The 12,923-nt window shown below is 47.3% G+C and overlaps 2 protein-coding genes across 4 annotated transcripts in view; one reads left to right on the top strand and one right to left on the bottom strand.

Moving 5' to 3' along the window:
• Nucleotides 1-1,368, bottom strand: part of Miro (mitochondrial Rho GTPase) — a 29,838-nt gene extending 28,470 nt beyond the window's left edge. For both annotated transcript variants that reach the window (XM_084604707.1, XM_084604709.1), the window contains exon 1: nt 867-1,368. In XM_084604707.1, coding sequence (XP_084460833.1) covers nt 867-918 — 52 coding nt within the window. In that variant the 5' untranslated portion in view covers nt 919-1,368. The remainder of the gene's footprint in view (nt 1-866) is intronic.
• Nucleotides 1,369-1,609: 241 nt separating this feature from the next.
• LOC146189986 (mpv17-like protein) overlaps nt 1,610-12,923 on the top strand; it is a 35,322-nt gene continuing 24,008 nt past the window's right edge. The window contains exon 1 of one of the 2 annotated variants that reach the window (XM_084604705.1): nt 1,610-2,221. In XM_084604705.1, the coding sequence (XP_084460831.1) occupies nt 1,882-2,221 (340 nt within the window). In that variant the 5' untranslated portion in view covers nt 1,610-1,881. Of the gene's footprint in view, nt 2,222-10,381; nt 12,393-12,923 lie in introns of those variants that run through there. The other variant, XM_084604706.1, reaches the window with a different exon arrangement.

Raw genomic sequence — 12,923 nt, 5'->3', positions numbered from 1 at the left:
GAACTCGAACAAAAATAAGATAAACACATGAAACACCAGGAGGTGGACGCGGGAAAACGCACGTCGCCACACGCGCAGGTTCCACCTCCAGACGTCCGTTTGTGAACGGCGTTAGAGGCCCACTTGGACTGGGGCCAGGCTGCGAACAGACACATGTGCGTCGTCGCATGCCCAATGTGTCGCCGGAATTGACTCCTTGTGATTCCGTGTTCAAACTCCCGCCGCACATGTTAGGTAACTGCATATCGCCCATACCCAGTGCCTCATGTACTGTATCGACGCATCTATATGTGCATTTCCAAATGTGGGCGATTCGAGGCGTGCGGCGATTCGTTAATTGAAAAGCGCACTCGATTCTTCACTGCAGCTAGCAGTAACTTTCGAACTGCCTCTCGCAAGTGGAGCGCCTTAGGCGTACTCAGCTTGTTACTGCCGGCCTCGAAGTAGTACTGCAACAGGAACTGGAAAGACGTCAATATGAACTTTATATATCCAGTATTTATGCACACGGGCGAATAAACACATATATACGAGTGTATGCATATACTCACCTCGTTATCGTGCATGTTGTGATGGCACAAACAACAACGGCTTCATTCACGAAGCCTTTATACAAGATATCCCACGACGGCGTGGTTTCGGTTACCTCTCTAAGCGATCGAATCAAGCGCGCAAGGGAGCACTGTTGTGTCTACATAATGTCATAAGAGATGGTTATCTTTCGGGGCATTAAACTCTTCGCGTAGGCGTTCCTGAAACCAACAGCACAAGCCCCTTGGCAAGAATAAAAGCCAGGCTTTAGCTGGAAGCCCACGTGCATAAAAATATAGAGTGCGCTGGGAAAAGTAAACAGTCCCACTACTCACCTTCGCCGACGAGGAGGATTCGGACATCTCTCTTGCCGTTAGAGCGGACCATGCTTGACTCCGTAGTTCATCCGCTAGGCCGACAGTCACAGCCTCCCAAGCCCCCGGACATTTAGAAACGATCGTTAGAAATCTAAAGAACACTGCCAAAGCCACCGGGGATTCAAATACGCGAAAATGCCGCTCATAATTACTGCCTACAGCCCATGGGGCTCCGACTACAGCCACAGCACGCACCACGGCTGGCGAAAGTCTGAGTCGCCAGCAAACGCACAGGCAGCTTCGTCTTCGGGCACTTTGAACAGGGAAGGCTCCGCTGTCGGGCAGTTCGAAATTTTCACATCTCCGAGAAAGGGTCGTAAGATAAACTGGAAGTTGCTCTCTTCTTTCACGCAAGATCAGAGTCCGCCGGCGGTTGCGTGCGAGGAACACTTTACGAGCAGGTAGTACGCTAACGTTTACCCTTAAAAAAGAAACCATCAAGCGCAGACAGCCGGCTCACAATGTTGACGGCACCTAGAAAAAAAAGCACCAACTTCTTACAAACTTCTGAGAATCATTTCTGTAATAAACCTAACACCTATTAAAATAAAACACTTCAATAATTTGTTTAATGCAATATTAAAAATAAAAAGTACACAAATAAATTTTATGTAATTACAAGGAATAACTTATTTTTGGCCGAACCACCGAACACCGGCAGTCCTATCAACAAAGAGCTGCAATATGGCGGCCTCCATCGTGTTTCGTTTTGCAGTAGACGATCGGCGTCGTCGGTAGTTGCGAAATGGAACTCCGCACGCTGCACGCGTCCGCGAGTATCGCATGACAGAGACGCAGTTCGCGCGTTGTCAGCTATCGTTTTACGCGCGAGCTCAGCTGCGCCAGGCACGTAAATATTGCTGAGCAGACTGTGCGATCGAAGCGAATACTACGAGGTCGCGTGCAGCGGTGCACGCGTTGCTGAGCAGGCCGCGCCCAGTCGAGCGCTCAATTAGTGCCTTCCTCGTTAATCATGCAGCGACTAGGGGCTAGTTTTAGGCGCATTACGGCTTTGTTTCGCGAGCGGCCACTGATCGCGAACATGGTGTCGTACCCTGCCCTCTATGTGGCCGCCGAGTTCTCGCAGCAGACGATACTGATGCGTATTGACCCCGATTCGCACAAGCGCTACGACTGGAAAATCATGCTCCGCTACATGGTGTTCGCGACGACAGTGTCTGCGCCGTTCCTCCATTACTGGTACCGGTATCTGGACCGCGCCATTCCTGCCAAGGGGACCAAGGAGGCCATCCAGAAGGCGTTGGCCGACCAGGCCGTGTCGTCCACCATCATACTGGCCATCTTCTATCCTGGTGAGTGCAGGCGCCGTTGATCGTCTGGTTGCAAAACGCTGTCATTATCTGCATATTTTGCAGTGCCGAAGTGTGCGTTCAATAATTTAATATCAATATAACTGTGCGATGTCAGCGCACGTTAAAGATCCCCAGGTGGTCGAAATTACTCTGTAGCCCTCCACTGCGGCTCCTCTTTCTTTCCACTTTCACTCCCACCCTTCCTCCCTTCCCTTACGGTGCGGTTGAAGTGTCCACAGAAAATAAGTGAGACAGTTACCGCGCCTTTCCCTTCCTATAAATCAATCAATCGGTCGGCATCGAATGATAGCTATAGGAGTAACCGAGGGAGCGAGGAGGACTCTCTCCTTCCACAGAATGGCCCAGCAGAGTGAGATACTAAAAAAAAAAAAAAAAAAAAAAAAAAAAAAAAAAAAAAAAAAACCTCAATATTTCAAATCTGTCAACAATCAAAGGACATGACTACGCGCGTGATTGTAGTCGCAACAGCAGCAGCAACGCTCAGACTCTCGCATTTCTGCAGTGCATGCAGGTTCTGCAGTGCTCTCGAAGCTTTTCTGTTTCACTGTGCAAAAACATTTTGTGGTTTATTTATTCCGAATTTTGTGTGTGTGGTTAAAATATTCACGGCGAGTTGTCCTTTTTTTTTTTTTTTTTTCCGATTATAGGAATATATATATATATATATATGCCGCCCGCGGGCTTCATGCTCAATACTGCGGTTCCCCTGGGGTTCTGTTCAGCTGCAGATAGAAGCAAATGAAAAATTGCTTTTTTTGGTATAAAGCCAGGTAGTCATAATGTTTGCCCAGCGAACATCTGCAGCCACGGTTGCAGAGAATGCCGACTGCTTGTCAAGAGGAAGCTTTTGCGAGCTCCCGCGAACGCTATGGAAAATTCAACGAACGCTTATTCAAATGAGTTCGGCTTTTGCCAACTCCGGTTTTCCTCCAACGCGCCAGCCGCGCGTTGCAATTGTACAGGTACAGCTAAAACATAAGGACTGTTTTCTTTCTATTTTTTCTAGAGATGAGCCAAATTATTCTAAAAACTTAACGAAGTCAATTATAGTTTACAATTGCAAGTAAACTAATGCATTTTTCCTTTGGCAAAGATACGGTAACGAAAGAGGCACCATTATGCATACACAACCTAGTGCAAATCCGATTCATAGTCAAAACAGAGCAAGATCCTGCTGAAGTACGGATAAAATTAAATGAACCCTAGTTGACTCCTGGCAGCCTTCTTTGCCAGCAATTGGGATTCATAGTTTTCACTGTTTCGACCGTATAGATATCCTCATCCCACTCTGTCGGAAAATAGTTATTTCAATCAATCAACCAATCAATCAATAAATCAATCGAGTGCTGTTTCATTTACTCCTTCTCTATCCTTATCCCTTCGCGGTGTTTCAGTGGCTATATGGCACTCGACTGTTGATGCCCAGGACACGGGTTCGATTCCGGCCTCGTTTTACTGGAAGCGAAACACAAAGCGTTCGTGTGTTGCGCGATGTCAGCACGTTAAAGGATTCCAGATGGTCGAAATTATCCGGAGCCCTCCACACCGGCATCCTTCGTAGCCGATGTCGCTTTGGGACGTTAAACGCACATAAAATATACGTAGCTAGATACATATATTCTACATTACGATCGAGTGCGCATGATATTGTTGCGAAGAAAAGGATAGGCAGTGGCGCGAGAGGAGCCCTCTCTCTAGTCCAGCCATTAAATATTTCACGTTGTCGCCATGCTGTGCCGTTTTCTTGCTTGCCGCCACGTATAATCTTGGTGGAGGTGTGGTTCGTCCTCATCTTCGCCCTGGAGCGTCGACGCCACCCGTACGCCGGGACCGTCGGCCGAGAGCCCGTGGACATCGCCGCGCGGTTCCGCTCCAGCCCTTCCTGCCCAGACCTGACCAGCCACAACTTCCACCGCCCCGCCTCCAGCCAGGACCTGAAGACAATTCGTACACATTAACCGACCAAACCCAAGACCAGATCAAGGATCCGAAGGACGCGACCACGCAACCCCCGCTCAAGCCGCCCGAAGCGACCTTGAGCCCTCGGCCTCATGAGGCTTTGTTAGCGGATGGTTGAAAAGCTCCGAGGAAGGCGGATCACCCAAGCATCATTCATCGGTATGGCAAGGAGGTCAATCGCTCCTATATTTTCTTCGACATACCGCACGTCATCCTCGACTTCAAGCAGTCGATGGACGATCGCTCGGTGGCTCCGGGAAATGTTGCAAAGATAGGAAGTGGCGCGATAGGAGCCCTCGCGCTAGGCCATCCATTAAACCATCTTTCACCCTGTCGCCATGTTGCACTGTCTTCTCGCTTGTCGCCACGTATCCGTATGAAGAGATTGGCTCAGGATATGAACGTAGAGGGCGACGATAATGTAGGGACTGCTAGCCCGTCCTTCTACACTCAACTTTAAATTGTCTGAGCTAGATCGTGTCTGCTTCCTATATGTATTCACTCTGTTAGTACCCGAGCATGCTAACCACTGAGCCACCGCGGCGTGCACTGGAGACGAAACGGAAAAGCACTTGTGTGCTGTGGGATGTTAGTACACGTTAAAGAACCTCAGGTGGTAGAAATTTCGTCTCTTCATAGCCTGAGTCGCTTTAGGACGTAAAAAACCGAACCAAGATGTTGACTGTTAAAAGTGATGCCCCTCCTCCCTCCCCTCAACTCAGCGCACGCCGGTTCGTAAGAAATAGTCCGTGACGTTCGCTTTTTGTACTTGAAAAATAATGTACAAAGCTTCGCCTGTCTTTTCTGCCTATCGCTCGATCCCCTCCACTTTTTGCTATCCTCTTCCTATACCTTTTCTTTCGTATTGGCCGCAGCACGTGTACTTTAGATATAAGATATAGCAGTTGCCGCGGCCGGTAATATTTTCCTTCCTAAGTTATTATTTCTTGACAAACCATTACCACCACCGCACCGCGCTCTGTCGAGCCCGCTCCACTTGGGAGCGCCCAACGAGAGGGCGCTAAAGAGGGCGCAGCTAGAAAGGCGCCACTAGTGTTCCTGTACAGGAACACTACAGGAACACTAGGCGGCACTTGGCCACTTGGCGTCATGATTGGCTTCGATGGAAAGAGAGCTAATACGAATGCGCGGCGGGCACGTGTCGCCCTAATCGGTTGCGAGCGGACTCTAGATGCAGTTTTTAGAAACTATTTTTTAATTATAGAGTCTATGCACAGCTTTTCAGCTTGACTTGAATACTTATAAAGATCACCTCTACGTACATCCATGCGTAAAAGTGGAGAGACCACGTGAACGACTGGAATTATTACCGTTCTATGTAAAAATATGTACCTCAGTAATTTACTTGACCAAGTTGGCAAGCATATTAGTGAGGTTACTCTATGCATAACTTAGAAATAACTGCTTCTTAGTCAGAAAAAGCTGACGTGCAGTTTTATCAAAGAACGTGGTCTCTATGCACTTTTGCTCAAGGGTGTGCATGTTGCATTAGAATATTACCGTAATTATTCCTTCAAGGTCCCTTTCAGCGGCTGTCCGTATCCGACGTTCGAACATTATTTAGCTTTCTGCATATCGATTTTTAACCCTCTGCTCTGCTTCGCTCGTTTATATGAATCAGTGATCATGAAAGATGATTCTAAAATTTCCACAGTATAGACATTTTCACGACCCTTGGAGAAACCGGTTTGACTGGGCCGAGAACCAGGTGTGGGGGGAGAATCCGCAGCTTTTTCCTCTGCTAAGAGCACAGCCCAGTCTCCAATATGGCAGCGCCCTTTGGCCAATTTTGAAAAGGTCTATAGGAAACAAAAAATACTCGTGAAGGCACTCGGACCTAGCTTGGCTGTACATTATACCCAATTATGATTAGGTGCTGCTTAATTATTACCAAACTGCGCGCGCTGGCATTTGATGAATCGACTAGAAAACACGGCAGTAATGGCCTAAAAATTTGGTATAGACAATAAGACTGCTTAGGTGATAATGCGCAAATACGAACAAGCAAGCAAAGGCTGCAGGAGCCTCTTCTGATTGCGCCCTCCCCTACTCTTATTCAATCACGCCCGCGCTGGCATCCACTCAGAAAGCTTGTTCGTCGGCACGTAACACTGGGGTAACGTACTGAGAGATGCTTCGAATCGGACTGCAGCGGTTGCTGTCGCGTTGCCGATGAAATCGAGATTTACTCTAAGACCGCGCACGTTTCTTGAAAACATCACATGCCGACCCGGCGTTGCAGCTGTAGGCATGGGTCGGCGCGCTCACTCATAGCAGAGGAAAAGATCTATAGGAAACAAAACACATCACTCATATCGCCTCACTCGGACTCACACCCCTGAGTGCGAGTGTGAGTGAGTGCTTGCGAGCGAGAGTGGAAGTGAGTATGAGTGCGTGTGAGTGGATGCGAACGGGAGTAGAAGTGAGTGTGAGTTCGAGTGAGCGGTTTCAAGGAGTAAGTGGACGTGAGTGTGAGTGCGAGTGAGTGGCTGTAGGGGACGCATCACCACGCGCGGAAGAAGCGCCACGAGCGGTTATCCTACTCTTCTCATCTACGCGCTGCCAGATTGTCGGGCACCCGAGAAGACAAACGAGGCCGCATATGTCCCTTTCAACGTGCTCCCGCCATCTTCGTATACTGCTGCCGACGGACTGTGGAAGTAGTCCAAAATTGAATATTTGGCATACGAATTTTTATGCTTTCCCTTGCTTTATAAGAAATAAAGTCAATGCGATTTATTACTGCAAAAGTGCCTATCAATTCTGTAAATTTGAAAAAGTTATGACTTCTAGTTGCGGAGAAAATAATTCGTAAACAAGGCCTAATTTCTCATAGCGTACTTTTTGAAATTTCTCCTTGGATACAAAAACTTCCTCAGAATGGCGGAAACACACCTAACTTACTTCTTCCTGCCTGTAGGTTGAATGCACAAAATATATTACCCATGGCTTGAATAACTCCACTTGTTTACGTAATTGCAAAATCAGGACTCAGCGCGATGTGTGCCGAAAGTCTGGGTGTGCCGTGGCATCTTTAATATTTTTTTGTCCGTTAATATTAATTAAACTTAGGACAAAAATAATTGCACTTTTAACATTGAGTAATACGTACATGATATATACAAAAACAAAACAAATTAAAAATATCAAACAATTAGGCAGTTTGATTTTTCGTGGAATCGCCCCGTTCACTTATTCGAAAAAGCGCTAGTTCCGTGCGCTTCGGAAAGGCGACCACTTATATCCACAGCACTGTGTTTAACCGATGTTATGAGTTGGACATGCTGTGTTAAAAACTAAAATAAAAAATGAAAAAGCCAGTCACTCTTTTGAGGCAGATCATATCTTGGTAATTCCTGCTATTTAAATCTTACCAAGAAATTTACGGGCCTAAGTAACATCATGTGCTCAAATCGGCAGTCCGAATTAGAGGCCCGCCGTGCGTGGCAAATGAAAAATGCCTCCGTACAAGAGCAGAAGAGTGAATTGCCGTGTTGCATTTGATGAAAGCACCTTTTTATCGACGCATAAATGTTAAGGATAGATACATCGACTAGAGTATCCCAGAGATAGAGTTACGAAACCTAAGCATCACTAGCGCCGTTTCAGAAGTACGGTTCATACTACCGAAATTTTTGCAAACGGAAAGTGCATGAGCTAATTCACTTCATGCTGCTGGCGCTAAACTTCTAAAAATCCCATCGACGCGCAGGCTATGAGGGACGCCGAAGTGGAGGGCTCCGGAATTTTGACCCCCTGAGGTTATTTAACGTGCACTGACATCGCACGGCACACGGGTGCCTTGCTTTTCGTCTCCATCGAAAAGCGACCGCCGTGGCCGGGATTTTAAAAAGTGCATGGCATTTGTAATGGAAAGAAAAGCTGGTTCTGCAAGCTGCTGAGCATCACGGTCTAGGAGACTACGACGACATTCCTTTCTTTCTTTCTTGCAACCGCCACAACTTGAAATACGTAGCGGTGAAGGACAACAGCAACTGTCCCTTCCTTTTCGCGAGGTATTACCTGAAGAAATGACCGAACCCACAGATATGTTCATCAGCAATTGCATCCAAAATCAAGTTTCAGTATATAAGGCGTACATCAGCTTTTCTCTTTTTCAAAGTTTTGGTTTTACGCTGTAAGCATAGTTGCCAGCTGTTCCTCTAATAAACAATTAGCTTCAACTTGAACCAGAGTCAAATCAGAGGCAATGGGCTGTGCGAAGTCGTAGTGCTCGGCAAGACCGAGCCAATCCCTTTCTTGGAACACCTACATATAATTTTCGTGTGGTGCATATATAGATCTGTCTGTTCGTATTTCGAGCGATGATCTTTGTCATAAAATGAACTCCGCCACTTCAGGCACGGCGTGGGCAGTGAATGTCATTGCACACTTAATCGGGCTTTAATTCGAAGGCATTGGTGAACTTTTCGGCACGGACGCTTTAGGCAAGGTTGCTTGGGCATCAGCTTTTGTTGCTGAGTGTATTTTGTACTGCGCGCCTTTTCACGAGCTGTGCTGCGCATGAATTGTGCCCTGAGTTGCATAAACGAGTAATTTGCTGTTCCTGCTACAAGGTTTAGTTCACCCACTTGTCTCTAATTCTTTCACCGAGTGAGCAGAAACTCATCATAAGCGTTCATCTGCAAAACGAGTGTAACAAAAAAAGAAAAGCAAGCAGATGAACTGAATTACCATGATTCCATCCATTTTTTCAGTGTGCTCCATCGCCTGAACAAACACCGCCAATTCGAAGTCTAAATCACAGCAGCCTTCAAATCCGCTGCAAGCTTTTGTGAGTATCGAGTATCGTTAAAATACACGCTTTACACTAAAAATGCAGATTGGACAAAGATATCCTGACATTTTCATTGTTGGCCAATGATAGCTAATACCGCGGTGCAAAAAATGTATCGAAAGATAGTATCAAGGATCATGTATCTTCGATACTGCCCATATGTCTGAAGACAGCTAATGAAAGACAGCGGAGTGGCTAACGGTGTGTGTGTGTGTGTGTGTATATATATATATATATATATATATATATATATATATATATATATATATATATATATATATATATATATATATATATATTTTTTTTTTTTTTGTGCGCGCAAGATGGAACCAAAGCTCGAATTTCCCGGGCTTTTCACTCCATAGAAGCTGAGCAACCTGCCGATTGAGTGCCTCAGTTTCTTTGGGCACGCAGCGAAGGAAGGGAGTGCTTTGGACAGGACAAGTGGCAGCTTAGACCCTTGGCAGTTTTCTAAGGGAAGATGTTTTGTCCTCCAGAGCTTGCATTCACGGTTTAAGATGCTTTATTTCGGCTATTCAAAATTTCGGGTTATATTGAATTTTCTCAAACCTTTGTGCCCAGTTCCTCACGACAAGATCGTACTCCTTTCTCTTGCCTGAAAAACATCGAACATAATATAAAGCATGAGCACTAGACGAAGGACCGACACTGCGAGCTGTGGACATGATTTCTCATCCGGTCCGCCGATGTCCTGTGCATTTCTTGTCTTCTGCTCTCGCCTTTTATGGTTCGCAGTATGCTCTGCAAGCTCTTGTCTTGGTTATTTTTTTCTCCACTCCTCCGGCAAGCCATCGCTCTTATCACTATGGGTGCTCACATAGAATATGAAAGCTGAGCAAATAAGAAAAAAAAATATAATCTCAGTTTTTATTTTCTTTGTAAGACTATAACACATGGCCGCTATCCGAGGCGAGTGCCAAGTATGGGCTTAGAATGCGGAGAGCGTGCGTGTCCTAATCTTTTCCCCGCGACTCCGCACTGGCTGTTCATTTCTGTACTTTTAAGAAAAGCGGCAAAGATAACCCACAATCGCTATCGCAACCCGCCTTCTTTTCCTTTCGTTGGCACCGGATGCGCCGAACAGATACCACTGCAAGCCTGCAACAGTCCGCTGCCTCCTTCGTTGGGCGTAACAGTACATTAGCGACAATCTTCTTTCGATTAACTTCCACTACGCGCTTGAAGGACTCTACTTCGCGCTTGCGAGAATGCGTACGGCTCGTTCTCCTCCTCTTCATGAAGAAATGGAGCAAGAGGGGCAGATGATATTCAAAGGAGCGAATTGAACGCGGGGATGTGTACGTGAGTACGGAGGAGAAGCAGCTCTTCGAGGTTCTCTGGCGAGGAAATGCTCCTCCTCCTCCTCTCAGGACAATCTTATCCTCCTCGCTCTCTTCCACTCACTCTTTCACGGGCCTCGACGGCCGTTTCACTACTGGCGTCTGGAGGTCGTATCAATGATTAGCCGCCGAGGAGGACTGGCCGCGCCGACACTGGGTAGCTGCAGCAGGAGAGGCGCCGGCACGCACACGACGTACGGACCGGGTCCTTCGCCTAGCAAAAAACTGCGTGTTCGCGTCTCTCCTCCAACTCGTTTCACAGCAGCGCTGACTGCGTTAGCTCTAGTACGACTTTGTGACGACGTCGAAGGGACGTTGAGGAGACAATTTGGATCAACCAGCTGTTCGTGTCTCGGTCGCTGCTTCCTGGCCGCACCGCTCGCGACCGGGACTTCGTCGTTGCTCTGACGTCGGCGACGGTGCGTGCGGCGCCGGTCGATTAACCTGCTGTGCGCGCGGAAAGGACGCGGAGGCCATCTGTTTCAGTGCATTGTTCCAACGCGGTTTTTAGTGACGTTGTGCTACACGGTCGTGAGCGAGTGTGTTTTCCAACGGCGCTCGACGTGGAGAACCTCGGGAGGTGTTTGCGTCGCTTTCTTTTCGATTCCAGCTTGATTTTTTATTATTGACAGTTCTGAAATTGAGTTACAACACTGCCGGTGCTTCACGTCGTCCTTGTATCGAAGCTCTTCAGTCTGGACTACAAAGTGCCTCTGTGTCTTACGACGTCGCGTGATATACACAGTGCGGGCTACTTTGCTTTCTTCGGTACCTGTGTGGACTATTTTGGTTGCGGTTCGAACTTGGAACGAGTGCGCCTCCGTGACACTGCCTCGATCGTCACTGAAAAAGCAAAACAAAGTGAAACAGGTGCTGCTCTGTTTAAAACGCAGAAGCAGCTGAGTTGCACAAGTTTCGAAACATCTGTACAGCGTTCACACGTACATATGTTATCATTGCCGATATCTGGAGGTCATTCCGCCAAGATTTGAATGTAATTTCTGGGCTCGTGTCACCACCGCTTCAAACTTGTGTGGGCGCCGAGGATTAAGTGCCGTGAAAAAGATATGCACCACAGGGTTCCTCGCCTTGACTGCGTCTTCGAACATCACTAACCTAAGTACCAGTCACCTAAATTATCTGCCCTTTGCTGAAACATTTGTTGAATTAAACATTTTGATTTGGCATGCGCCCTCGACAGGAACGTTGTCGAATTTTGCACAGACTTTCGTCTGCTGTTTCACGTCCGACAAACCTCGCTTCCGAAGCTACTACAATTGCGACGCTGTTTGCCGTCGAACGACATAACAGTCATAAATGATAATTTATTCAACATACCTGGTTCAATAACCAGTCAGGTAGACCGATTGCCAACACCGAAGGATACCATCGAACTCCTCACGGATTATCAAGTGTGATACCAGGGCTATGAATGTATGCTGGTGAAATTCATTGCCTTCTTGCACTGAGGGTACCAGCGACACCAACGTTCACAGTCGTGTGAGCACTTCGTGTTCGGGCACCGCCAGAGTCGACAGCGGACCAGGAGCTGCGGACGCTATCAAAGCCTTCACGGGCGGCAAGTTGTAGTACCCGGGTTATTCCGTGTACAAAGACACCATAGCCACGCCTGTGTTGCTGTACATCTAGTCACTTGCTGAAGGAGTGATCCGAAGCTTCAGGATGCAGAACGTCATGGGCAGAGTGCGGACACTGTTCAAGAGTCGTCCATTGTTGGCAAACGTCGTGTCCTTTGGCTCCATGTATGTGGGGGCCGAAGTGGTCCAGCAGACGATCCTGCAGAAGTTGGACCCTTCGGTGCGCAACTACGATTGGCCGCTGGTGGGCCGGTACGCCGTGGTTGGCACCGGCATCTACGCGCCGGCTCTCTTCTACTGGTACCGGTACTTGGACCGCGTGCTTCCCGGAAAGCTGGTAGCCGTCGCGATCAGGAAAGCGGTCATCGACCAGGTCGTCGCGTCTTCCACGCTGCTGGTGGCGTTCTACACTGGTGAGCCGAAGTGAATCGCGACAAAGCATTGAGTGCAGACATATAGGTGCACGCTAAAAGAAAGGATTACCCTAAAAGGAAGGCCGTATACCCAAGGTTTGTTTTATTGTGATGGTACCCTTAAAAACAATTAGAAATAAAGCTTTTCGGCCACGGAAGCATTACAGGCTTACAGCAGTCAAAATAAAAAAAAAAGTGCATAGCACCAAATAAGAATTGCGCCTGCGCGTTTAAAAATAAAATAAAAATAACAAAAATGATGTGAGTTAAGAAAACAAAAGAAGTTAGAAAACTACTGAACGATAAAATAAGTATTGTGGTCTGGTGCTGAAAGGAAATTTGTCATATATAGCATGTCCTGTGAGATCTGGCTCCTGGGTGTCTGCTTCTGGTGTGTGGTACGTGCCGGAGTTCGTGATCTTTGGCCGTTAACAAAACGTTACGCCATAAAAAGGTTCACTGCAGATGTAGAGATGAGTTAAATAGCCACTGCTTAAAAAGCACGGAGAAGTCGCAGTTTGTGAGTGAAGT

This window comes from Amblyomma maculatum, chromosome 5, assembly GCF_055883805.1.
Source record: "Amblyomma maculatum isolate TAMU_Amacu chromosome 5, ASM5588380v1, whole genome shotgun sequence".
Lineage (NCBI taxonomy): Eukaryota > Metazoa > Arthropoda > Arachnida > Ixodida > Ixodidae > Amblyomma > Amblyomma maculatum.
The sequence above is the reverse complement of the archived record's forward strand: the minus strand, read 5'-3'. Positions and strand labels throughout refer to the sequence as shown.